This window comes from Sus scrofa, chromosome 14 (assembly GCF_000003025.6).
Source record: "Sus scrofa isolate TJ Tabasco breed Duroc chromosome 14, Sscrofa11.1, whole genome shotgun sequence".
Classification (NCBI taxonomy): Eukaryota; Metazoa; Chordata; class Mammalia; order Artiodactyla; family Suidae; genus Sus; species Sus scrofa.
Window position 1 is genome coordinate 104,900,904 of NC_010456.5, and position 13,130 is coordinate 104,914,033.

The following is a 13,130-nucleotide window of genomic DNA, read 5'->3' on the forward strand; positions in this document are numbered from 1 at the left end:
TTGAAGAAAACATCCCCTATGGGTGAGCCTATAAGACTCTGAAGGCACGCCTGGCCTTGGCCTGGCCTATTTTTTATAATGTTGCTTGGATACAAAATACTGTGAGAGACTGAGAAATGGTGACCTGGCTTCCTACACAGGGAATAAGAACAGTTCAGTCAGACCACAAGCCTTTAAAGGAAGTGACACTAAACCAACCCTTTTTCTTTCATATTACTAACACTATAAATATGCTAAAATGTTACGCTGTGACAATAACAGGGAAACTTTGCTCTGTATTTTCATGGAAAAATAAGAGTCTCCCCATGGACTCCACCCAGCACTAAAACATCCAAAAAGCAACTTTAGAGTGAAAGACTCTCAAGGCCCCTTGGCTCCCCAGCTTTCCTTGTGGAGCTAATAAACAGCAGATGTACTCTGAAATAAAGAAAAAGCCAGTTCTGCTCCTATTCCTTTCAGGCCATGACTGTCCACATAGTTTGGAGTTGATTCTCTATGTGACATTAAAGTAATTCTAAGTCATGGAAGCGACAACTTGGAAAGTAGATGCTATGTTTGGGGGAACTGAAGAGTTTAAAAGTAAACTGGTCAAGCAAGTCATGGCAAGTAGACTTCCCGGGCTGTTTCTTTCTTGTTAAAACAGAGTCTGGTGTGTTTTAAAAAGAGAAATGGAAAACACTCTCCCCACTGGCCTGGATGCAAATGTTAACAACCGCATGCCACTGTGGTGAGTAAGGGTTTTGCTGGCTGGATTCTTAATCGGGGGACCTCACATATACGGAGCTGATCTGTGTGCAGCAGGGACGCAGCCCACATGGATGACTGCAGGAGGGCGTACTGGAAATTCCCTCATCAGGGAAAGGAAAAATAAGCTGGAGGCTGGAAACTAAATCACATGCCGCACTGCTTCTGCCCCCAGGGACTGGAGGACTACCAACTTCCCATCCTCCAAGGGAGAATAACAGTCCCCAGTCCCCAACTGGGCTGAGGACAAATACTTCTCTAAGCGGCTTCCAGGTCTCCTGCAAGAACAGGACTCGCCCAGCCTTTGAAGCACAGGGCTCTCATGTCATTTAAGCCAGGCCTGGAAGGCCAGGAGGGTATGCTCGGCTGAGCCCTGTCCCCCTCCCCACACTTCCGTCAAACTCCTCCCTTGGCCCCTAGCCAATAGGTGGGCCAGCCAAGCCCAGCACCTAGTGGTAGGAGAGGTGGTGCAGCCATGGGAGCGAAGCCTATCACAGGAACCCTGGAAAGCATTACCCCCCCTGAGAGGGCACCTCCCTGGGTCTCCTATCCACCTTGCCAGTGGGGAACCCTCTGAGTCTCCCAACAGGCCCACCCTTACCCTCAGGATTAGCTCATAAACCGTTTCTCAGCATGTGGTTCCCTGGATTTCCCTACAGCACAATCACCAGGGCGGTTACAGGTTCCCAGGACCTGAGTCAGACTTTTTCGCCAGTTAATTCTTATACCCAGGAAGTCTGAGGAACAATGGTCTGGGACAGGTGGAAGGGTGGGTGGAGCACAGGGGGGAGGGAAGGCGGCTGGCAAAGATGATCTGAGGAGAGGGGAACATGTGCAGTATTTTAAAAGCACATGCAGGGGAGTTCTCTGATGGCCTAGCGGGTTGGGGCTCCTGCATTCTCACCACTGTGGCTCTGGTTGCCATTGTGCGGCATAGGTTCAATCCCTGGCCCAGGAATTCCCACATACTGCCTGTGTGGCCAAAAAGAAAAAAAAAAAAAAAGAAAGAAAAATACAACCAAAAACAAAACAAAACAAGAGAGAACCTGAAATAAATGCTGCAATTCTCAAATAAATAAATGAATAAATAAAAGCACATTCAGGAGTTCTCGCTGGGGTGCAGCGGGCTAAGGATATGGTATTGTCACTGTAGAGGCTCAGCTCGCCGCTGTGATGTGGGTTTGACCCCTGGCCAGGAACTTCTGCATGCTGCAGGTACAGACAAAAAAAGGGGGTGGGAGGGAGAAAAGAGAAGAAATAGACATAGAAATGCAATTATTTAACAGAACAAAGTAGCACACAAAACTCCATCAAAATCTTCTTGGCAGGCCTGGTTACCTATACCCACCCTTACTCCACACCAGGCTTCCCCTCCTTACTCCACACCTGGACGGTCAGAGGGCCTTGAGGACTTTGTCCTGTTCATCAAAAGAGGGCAGGGGTTTTAGGAAACCTAGAAACTCCTAGTCCACACAGTGGTTCCCAAACCTGGCCATGTACAAGCCCTCTGAGGTGGGGGTGCAATGAACTCCATTCCCAGATTTTGGCATCACTGACCTAGCCTAGAGGCTGTGGCAGGATTTGCAGGATTCCAAGATCAGCACCTCTTCCCTTCTTGCTAGTACCCCTCCAGCCCACCCTATCCTCCACCCCAATCCAAGCATACCTGAACAGGGGAAGGAGCTGAGCGGAAGCCCAAGTCTTCTCCCCAAAGCCCTCCTGGGCAGCAAAGCTATAAGACCAGGTGTGGGTTAACTAGCCTAAGGCCTAGCATGTAGATGATGTTCCAAAGTTGGTTCTTGAATAAATGACTGTAACCTGCTAAGCTGCTATTTGCTCCTGATCATTTAGTCCTCAAGGGTCCGAGTCTGCACTTGCCTCTTCTGGACAGTTCAACAGAAGCCCCCATGCTCTGCCTCTGCCTAATGCCCTTGTCCATTAGAGTCAAAGTAGTATTTTTCATTCATTCACTCATTCATCTATCCATTCGTCTAGTCCTTGGATCTATAAGGTAACATAGCGATTAAGAACTTGGAGCTAGGAGTTCCCGTTGTGGCTCAGTGGTTAGCAAATCCAACTAGGAACCGTGAGGTTGCAGGTTCAATCCCTGGCCTTGCTCAGTGGGTTAAGGATCCGGCGTTGCCGTGAGCTGTGGTGTGGTTGCAGACGCGGTTCGGATCCAGTGTTGCTGTGGCTCTGGCGTAGGCCAGCGGCTACAGCTCCAATTCGACCCCTCGCCTGAGAATCTTCATATGCCACAGGAGCGGCCTAAGAAATGGCAAAAAAGACAAAAAAAAAAGAACTTGGAGCTAGGCAGAGCTGATTGATTTGGAATCATCCTTGTACCAGACTTGAAACTTCTCTGAGCCTCAGTTTCCTCATCTGTAAAATGGGGATAATGACAACTTCTACCAAATAGTACTGCTGTACAGATTAAAAGGATGATGTGGTAAGTACTTAACATCACTTTTGATTACTATTTCAGACCCTGCTCTAGAAAAAGGGATCTTTAAAAAAAAAAAAAATGCGACTCCAAATTGGTTCTTGTAGGGAGAGCTGGTCTGAACTCATGAACACCCAAAATCAAGATTTATCTATGTGGAATGTGGACAGGCAGGCATGAATGAACTGATAAGAACTGTGTGTAAAAACCCACAGCCATATCTACACAATCACTGTGCAAAATACTTAAAACCAGTCATTTCTCCTATGCACAGCAGGTAACTCCCTCCACATAACCAATGAATCTGTTTGGAAAACAATTTTTATTTCCTAAAACACCAGGATCTGCCTGTCCTGCACTACAGCCTAGAAAAGCTCTCTTGGCATGAAGTTGGGCACTCAGAGGGCTCATCCAATTAGTGGAATCTGAATGGATTTTTAAAGCCATAGGTTCCTAAGATGTTACATTGTAAAACAGGCCCCAGGACAAATCCTTATATAGCACATACACACAAACACGCACATACACATAAACACACACCTTCACCCTTTTTCTCTGCTTTTCCCCTGCTTTATTTTGCTTCATCATACTTACCACCATCTGCTAGACTATATGTGGATTTATTTACTTATTGCCTCTTTTCTCCACGCAGATGTGAGCCCCATGAAAGGCATGGACTACCCCCAATGCCTATAGCAGTGTCTGAAACACAGCAGGCATTAGCGAATATTTGTTGAGTGAAGAAATTAACTGATATACCATTGAAGACAGTCCAATGACCCTGCAAATGATGTATAGGTTATAAAGCTTCCTCTCCCAAGAGATGGTCCTCCAAGTGCAATTAGGAGATAATTACAGCTCTTGTCATTATAAAATGCCTTTCTCTTTTAGTCTCTCTGGGGGGTCTCTCTCTGGGGCTGTGATCCCCCCACTTACCTACCCACCCCCGCCCCAGATGGTAGCAGGGCTGCGACAGCCACTTACCAGGCCTCCCCAAACAGTGAGGTGTTTGGCCTTTCCAGCACCGGGAGCCAGCCAGCCCAAACGAGTTTTGATTTTTTTCATAGCTTTGACGTTCTCAAAAATATGCAAGTAAAAAGAAATCAGAACTGGGAGTTCTGTTCCACAGTAACATCTGTCTCTGGTTTAGATTTTCACACAGCCTGAGAAGCTACTCCAGGCTGAAAACCTGCCTCAACCCTCCTCACCAACCACACTCGGGAAAAGGAAAGGTCATGGGGACTGCCACCACAGATCGCCTGTCACAGTTACATGTGGCCATGGCAGAAGCGAGTCTGGTCGCTGGAGGAAATCAGTGTTAAAAGCTTGAACACAAGGTCTTTTGTACAACAGAGAATGACAGCTTCTTATAAGCAATACCACTCTATCCCAGCAAATTAATTTCACTCCAAACCACAGTCTTTCCGTTTAATCTAAGTAAAAAAAAAAAAAAAAAAAAACCCTGCCCAGGAAGTTAGTATATTTCATAACCCAAGCTTGACTTTTTCTTTTTCTAATTCTATAACCACTGAGTAGAATTGTGTGTGTGTGTGTGTGTGTGTGTGTGTGTGTGTGGCTCTAGACTCCTACCTACACCTCCCAACTCTGGGAGACAGCCAGGATCTTCCTGTCCTGCACTATAGCCTAGAAAAGCTCTCTAGGCATGAAGCTGGGCACTCAGAGGCTCATCTCATTTATCCCTCTCTTAGGGATCACTGTCCTGGCCTGTCAGTGTCCAATATCTGAAACCACTATGCATGTACTTTATCTACTTCTTTGGTTATGTCAGTTGAGAGGATAAATCTGGTCCCTGTTATATCACCTTTGTACGAGCAGAACACAAACATGCTCATGCACTAATCTGAAAACTTGTAAAAATCTTTCATGCCTACATTTCCAGGCTCCTGAAGTTGCTTCTTCTTTAAGAACTCAAGTAGGAGTTCCCATGTGGTGCAGAGGAAACAAATCCAACTAGGAAACATGAGGTCATGGGTTTGATCCCTGGCCTTGCTCAGTGGGTTAAGATCTGGCATTGCTGTGAGCTGTGATGTCCATCACAGATGCAGCTCGGATCCTGTGTTGCTGTGGCTGTGGCATAGGCCAGCAGCTACAGCTCCGATTCCAATTCAACCCCTAGTCTGGGAACCTCCTTATGCCTTGGGTGCAGCCCTAAAAAAAGCACGCACACACATACACACACACACACACACAAAGAACTCAAGTAGAATGACAGGGCCAAGATGCCAAGGGATGAGGTCCTGGCCTCAACCTGAGCCTCAAGTCTCATCTCATCTCCACTTCTTAAGGTCACTGTGAAGATCAGATGAGATATATTCTCTGAACTCATCTTGTCCATCATAGGCTATGAGTGACTTATTACTCAAGAGTGTAAGATGCCTGTTTAAAACTTTTACCTAGGAAGGAGGGACCAATACTCTGATAATGAGTGGTTTTGTGTGTGTGTGTGTGTGTGTGTGTGTGTGTGTGTGTGTGGTTTTTTTTGGCAAAATCAGAAACAAAAATTACTTCCATTTGAGCTAAAAGATAATCTTTCTACCTACATTTTAGTTCTTATAGGTGGTCAGAGTTTTTTCAATATAATGGAAACATCAGACATACAGGTCTGGATACATATGCTGACTCTGACACATACCTTTGGTGCGACCTTGGGCAGAGGACTAAACCTCTCTAAGGAAAAACTGGATGTCCGAGAGGATTAGGTGGGATAATGCATTTGAAGAGCTCCTAAAGAGACAACCACACTGCCTGGCTGCAAAGTAAACTAATTCTTCAGCCCCTGGGAAAATCCTTCCACTCTGACATTTCAGCTAAAAATACCATTTCATGTTCGTTGTGTAAGCAACTGGTTCCATTGGCTCTTCCCTCACCCCTTTTCAGTCCACATCTCTTATTGGATGACTGTAAAGTGAGGAAGACGAGAGTCTGTGCAGAACAGCCCCACCAGCTCCCAGCGCCTGGGAAGAAACGCTGCTGACACGCCTGCGCTGTGTGTGCTGACTGCCTGGCCCAGTCTCTGAGAGTGTGAGCCCGGGGCTCAAGCAAAACCGAGGCACTCCAGGGCTGCAGACTCCAGAGTGAGAGAGCCATTTGCACAGCCAGTCTCCATGGCAACAGGAAAGTCCTCAGGCAAGACATTCCTTAAATTCGTAGAAAAATCCTCTGCCCCACCCTGTGCTTCCAGGTGAGGCAGACGTTCCCACACTGAGCTGTGAACTCTGCCTCAAAGCCAAACCTTTAGTAGAAAAGTCAAGAAGAAAATCTGAAGTCAAATACACAAATATTTTGGTTAAACATACCAAAAATATTGCCCTGCTGTCTTCCAAGGGGCCCACCGTGTTTCCAACAGGTGTAAAATAAATATATGATGTTTTCCCACTATGGTTTTCCCTGCTTCTTCACTCATGCCTACATTCAACCTCTACACAGAAAGCCCAAGTGATACTTTTCAAATATGTCAGATCATACTCAGTACCCTTTAATCAATTTCCGTCCTACTAGGAATGAAATCCAAAGCTTGCTCCATGGCTCACAATGCCATGCCTGTTGTGGCTTTGCTGATCTCATCTCCTTCCCTCACCAGCCCTCTGGCCTCCTTGATCTCTGTCCAATGCCCCAAGAATACTCCTGCCTCAGGGCCTTAGCACTTACTGTTCTCTGGCCTGGAATACCCTCTACCCCCACCCAGATAGCTGAATAGCTCATTCTTTCATATCATTTAGGTCTCTGCCCAATTGTCACCTTATTATCATCTCATACAGAACTTTCTCCCACCCTCAATAACTATCTTTTTACTCTGCTTTAGTTTTCTTCATGGGCTATGACACTTTCCTCCTTAGATTACAGCATTTCACAGTACCTGACATATTCTCTATTTCTTCACCTGGTTGTTTTCTGACTCTCAAGCATGTAACATTCAGGAGAGCAACGACTATATGTATGAAACATATTTGAGAGCTCCCAGGCCACCTGCCAGGCTTCATCACCACATTCAAACAGGAGGCTTGAACCAGGCTGGTGGCCGGGGCTGTAAGAAGCATGTGGTACAAACAGTGGAAAGGAAGGAAAAGTCACATTTGGCAACAAATTGGATAGGATACAAAAGGGAGACATCCAGAGAGACCTGAGGTTTTGAGCCAGGTGGTCTGGAGCTGTGCTCTCCACATGTGACTAGGGGAGCACATGAAACGTGGCCAATCTGGATGGAGAGGTGCTGGCAGTGCGAAATACACACCGGGTTTCAAAGAGTCAGTGAGAAAAAAAATGCATGTAAAACATCTCAATTATTTATTTATCTATTTATTTTTGGTTTTTAGGGCCACACCCACAGCATATAGAAGTTCCCAGGCTAGCAGTCAAATCAGAGCTACAGCTGCTGGCCACAGCTACACCCACAGCCACAGCAATGCAGGGTCTGAGCCAGGTCTGTGACCTACAGCACAGCTCACCGCAACGCTGGATCCCCTACCCACTGATCGAGGCCAGGAATCAAACCCGCATCCTCGTGGATACTAGTCAGAATTGTTTCCACTGTGCCACAATAGGAATTCCCTCAATGATTTTAAAAATACTAATTATATACTGAAAAGATAACATATTGGTCATATGGAGTTAAATAAAGTATATCATTAAAATTAGTTTCATAACATGTCTACTAGAAAAATTTAATTACAAATGTAGCCTGCACTGTATTTCTATTGGAGACAGCTGACTAGAATATAAACAGTGGTTCCACTTGCAGAAAGAGAACAAAGAAAAGAAAGGACTATTATTAGTAACAGATAGGAGGCTACAGTGAGGTTCAACCACCTGCTTCCCCAAAGCTTTGAAATACAGAAAATAACACTGTCCTCTGGGAACTGGGGTGAGGGATAGAAAATCACATAATCTCTTCAAAGCTGAGAGGTAGAATATAACCTTAAAAAGCCAGAACGGTTTCTCAGGTTCTGGACCTTCAAAAGAGTAGGTCCAGAACCTGCCAGAATGTATTTATACAACTCAAGGGAAAAAATGAATCGGTCCCAAGGGGCATTGGTTAGCAATGAAACCTGGAAGAAAGGACTTCATGAAAGGTGAACATGGACAGTACCTACAAAAGCACTGTCCACGGGGCAGATGTCTGTCCAGGCTCTCTTAGTCTGACGCCATTAAGCAGAAGAGCCCAATGACTAGGGTGACCATTTAATTTACTGTCCAAACCAAGCCACTGTTGACAGCAAAAGGGGCCTCATAAATCATTGTGCTGCGACAATAAACCAGAACTATCCAAAGCAAATCAGAGCATATGGCCAACCTAACTCAACTAACTCATTCTAACTTACTGCTCTCATGGAAGCCTTCTGATTATACCAAATGTACCTGAGGCTAAGACCTACATTTTTAAATACAATGACATTATGAAAACTGAGATGCTTCTGAGAGCTGACATGGGCATTTAGTATCCAGCTTCTTCCCTTCCCCCCAAATCTGTTATTACTTTAATAGTACATCTTACAGTCAATGATATCTTACGATCAAGGATACAGAGTAATTTGGCTTCCCATGTGATGAAGGAAAATTCATTAATCTGGGAGTAGGAATGCCCTTCCCCAACAGGCAGTTTAGTTCCATTGGAAAATAAGTATTTTGGGTTTTAGAATAAATCTTTTGTGAGTTTGTTAGTTTGAACTGATACCCTAAGACTAGGTTCTAAGGCCAAAGTCTAGATGAAGGACTGGGGTGAATTTACTGAGATCATTCAGTCCCATGGGAACCTCAGCTTTGCCCAGGGGACAACCCTTGGTGCCACTATTAGGTACCACCATGACCCATTTGAGACTGGTAGGCAGTAAGACAAAGGATCTTGTTTGGATCTATTAGGTTTAAAAAACAAGTAAGACATTCAAATGGAAGTAGGACTGGAAATAGAACGTGAACAAGATATATATGGGTCATACATAATCAGAAGAAATGATTTCACTTGCATCCAATAAAGCTACAGTTCTGATAAACCATCAGTGACTATATGTAGTTAACAAAAAAACTGCAGTATAAACAGGTTTTACCATAAGTGCCAAATGGGATAGAATGGTGGTGGCTTAGTGTCTGCAGCCTCTTAGGAATACAGCAATCACTAGGGAAAAGCACTGTGATTGATTAGCCATATCTGATATTGACTCAGAAATGGGAGGAGAGCATAGAAATAAAACACAATTATATTGGAAATATTATGTTATTAAAGATATGTTCCTGGAGTTCCCGTCATGGTGCAGCGGAAACGAATCCGACTGGGAACCATGAGGTTGCAGGTTCAATCCCTGGCCTCGCTCAGTGGAGGATCCGGCATTGCCGTGAGCTGTGGTGTAGGTCGCAGGCGAGGTTTGGATCTGCTGTTGCTGTGGCCCTGGTGTCAGCCAACGGCTACAGCTCCAATTGGACCCCTAGCCTGGGAACCTCCATATGCCGTGGGTACAGTCCTAAAAAGACAAAAGACAAAAAAAAAGATATGTTCCTTTGTCAAATAAATAATAGTAAGAGAACATGTAAAATAAGAAAAAACAGTTGAGATCAACTTACTTATTTTGTCCAATTGTCTCAAAATCTTTCACAACAATCCCAAGGGATGATGAAAAGTCCAGTGGTATACCCCTCAAGTCAAACTCCAAAATCTGTCCACAGAAAGGTTATGAAAACAAAAAGGCTGTTTAAAGGGATTCTGGAATATAATAAAATGCACCGATACTAAACATTGGATCATCCTCACTAATGACAATCTTTTGAATTACTCACTTCTATAGACAAAAGTGATCACATTGTGAGCCTGGAGGCTGCTAAGGCTCATGGGAAAGCAAACCAGACTTATCTTCAAAGGACCTGGTGGCTACTCCTAGCTTCTCGTATTCTAGGCTCTGAGGCTTTGGACAAGTCACCAAACTGGTCTCATAGGCAGAGAACTAGACGTAGTGCCTACCACAATGACAGCATGACTAGAATAAACTGTGTATGCAAAATGCTTTCTTCAGTGGTTATGTATTTGTTTTATTTTTGGCACCCCAGGTGAGACATAGTCCATGGTTAACTTGAAATAACTTGCTTTTCTTAATCACATTACTATCGAGCAAAAAGATGAATAAGCTAGGAAAACATTTTCTGAAATGCATCAGCCCCTCATTTTAAGTCCCACATGGTCAGTGCTGTAGTCGGTTAGTCTCATCTTAATGCAGGAAATTGCTTTCTAATGGCAGATATAAAAATACATATATATATATCAACTTCATGCCCACCGATCCCACTGGGTTTGGGGTTGGCAGTTCATTTAGGTTTGGTTTCAGTTATAAAGCTGCAATTGGGAAGTTTACTTGATAAACACATATGCATTATGTGGAGTTCCCGTCATATGCATTATGAGAAACAAATGTGCTGTAAACCAAACGGGGGAGACATATGATGCCCTGTGGAGAACGTGCCTACTCATGTAACCATGCGCCTCTCTGCCATGGGCCACAGGGATTGAGCTCAAATATAAAGAGCCATGTTATTGCTAAAGGCACACATGTATGTACTTTTTACTTGTTGTAGTTGCGGAGCTCTGTGGAAGGTGCTAGAAATCCACAGTGCCCACGGGGACCAACCAGACAGGGCTCTGGCTCTCACAGAACTAGGAGTCCAGCTGGCTGTGTGCTGGCTTCCAGGGAAATTGCAAAGAAGCGGAATTCCCTCTCAACCTACGTGAGACCAGCAGGGCTTTTCAGAAAGGCATAAGAAGCTCTTAGTCTTGGCCTCATCCAATAAGAATGCGTAGTCTTTATCTTTTAGGGATACTGAAACTAATCAGGAACGGAAGGGATTTTCAGTTGGTGGGGACGTCTTCACAGCCTGGTGCCTTAGCAAAATAACAAAGATGTTTACCACTGCACTTATCCAAAAGGTTTGACTTGGCTTTTGGAAAAATAACGTGGCAGATGATCAACTTTTCAAAATTAGTCAGCATAGGAAAATCCTACTTAGTGGAAAGAATTAAAAATTTCACATATCCATAAATATAACTAAACACTGAACCATTTATAAAATAAAGTCAACAGTGGGAGGGGTAGGAAAATAAATTGTATTATATCCATTCAATAATATATAGTCATTAAAAATATTTTGGGGAGTTCCCTGGTGGCTCAGTGGGTTAAGGATCCAGCATTGTCCCTGTTGTGACTCAGGTCACTGCTGTGGCACAGGTTCAATCCCTGGCCCAGGAATATCTGCATGTCACAGGTGCAGCCAAAAAAAATTTTTTTGACTGGAATGATAAGAGTATATGCTCAGAATATAATAGAAAAAAATAGGATAGGAAACTATTTGCTATATGATATTATTTTGATTATTTTATATATTTTATTAATATATCCACTCAATAAACATTTACTGATGCATCTGAGATGTTAACAGTAGTTGCTTCTGTAGAGTAGGACCAAAAGTAATTTTTAAGCTGATCTGAAGTTTTCCAAATTTCTACATTAAGAGGATATTACTGGAGTTCCCGTTGTGGTGCAGCAGAAACGAGTCCGACTAGTAACCATGAGGTTGCAGGTTCAATCCTTGGCCTCGCTCAGTGGGTTAAGGATCCAGCATTGCTGTGAGCTGTGGTGTAGGTAGCAGACGTGGCTCAGATCCCACGTTTGCTGTGGCTGTGGCTTAGGCTAGCAGCCACAGCACTAATTCGACCCCTAGTCTGGGACTCTCCATGTGCTGCAGGTGCGGCCCTAAAAAGCAAAAAAAAAAAGAGTATATTACTTTTATCTACATAAAAAACAACAAATGACATTACTGTTCCAGAGACACAAACTATCATGTAAAACAAACTTGACTAGGCACATGCAGATACGTTTTTAATTATTGAGCTTTCCCTCTGGGCCTCCAGAGATGATCTAACCCCACTTGTTGCTCTACAGATGTGCCCCAGTTTGCAGCCGAAGTGGACAAGGTCACACAGAAAGCTCACGGCTGCACCAGGCTAGAATACCACCCTCCTCACTCCACTCGCCACCCCACAACTGCAAGGAGATGGCACTGCGTTCTATCTCCTTGAACTGCTCTGCTGTCTCTGTGATCACAAAGGGAGGTAGAGGGCGTGGGGGTGAAATGCAAAGATTCTCTTTTCAAATGGAAGAGTTAACCTCTGACTAAAGATGGGACAGTCAGAAGTAGTTTATCCAGTGACATAAAATTGAAAAACAATGAAGTCACCTCATTCCAAACAGGGTTGAGTTCATTATCAACTTTCTTCGTTTTCTTTTTCTCATCTGCAAAGAAAAAATAAGAGCCCCCAGTCAATTAGAAATGTATACAGAGGAGTTCCCATTGTGCCTCAGAGGTAATGAACCTGACTAATAACCATGAGGACTCGGGTTCAATCCCTGGCCCCGCTCCGTGGGTTAAGTATCTTAGCTCGCAGACATGGCTAGGATCTGATGTTGCTGTGGCTGTGGTGTAGGCTGGTAGCTGTAGCTTCAATTTGACCCCTAGCCTGAAAACTTCCATATGCCACAGGTACAGCCCTAAACACACAAACACACACACACAGAAAGAAATATGTACAGAGCCTGCACCATTCATTTGTTCATTCAAAGAACATTTCCCTTAGGGCCAATGAGGTGCCTGCCTTTTCCATTCATCGCCCTTGCGTGCAGGCTACCCAAATCAGTTTTCCAAACTGAGTAGCATTTTTTTAAGGCTGAATTTTTTTCCCAGCCCCAGTTCTATAAGGAGCTGAGGGCTGAGGGATTCAAAAATCACAGAAATGCTGTGACCCTCCACCTCTCCCTCAACAAACCCTACAGAGCAAGGTTACCCATGGTCTGTGCATCTCCTCAGCTTCCTTTGTTGAAAGAAATCAACGAAGGTCGGAGTTCCCGTCGTGGCTCAGTGGTTAACGAATCTGACTAGGAACCATGAGGTT

The 13,130-nt window shown here is 44.4% G+C and overlaps 1 protein-coding gene across 5 annotated transcripts in view; it reads right to left on the minus strand.

Moving 5' to 3' along the window:
- The window catches only part of MYOF (myoferlin), a 170,699-nt gene that overhangs the window by 130,390 nt on the left and 27,179 nt on the right, over nt 1-13,130 (minus strand). For all 5 annotated transcript variants that reach the window (XM_021073854.1, XM_021073852.1, XM_021073856.1 and 2 more), the window contains exons 2-3: nt 12,419-12,474; nt 9,761-9,852 (exon numbers count right to left, since the gene is read on the minus strand). In XM_021073854.1, coding sequence (XP_020929513.1) covers nt 9,761-9,852; nt 12,419-12,474 — 148 coding nt within the window. The remainder of the gene's footprint in view (nt 1-9,760; nt 9,853-12,418; nt 12,475-13,130) is intronic.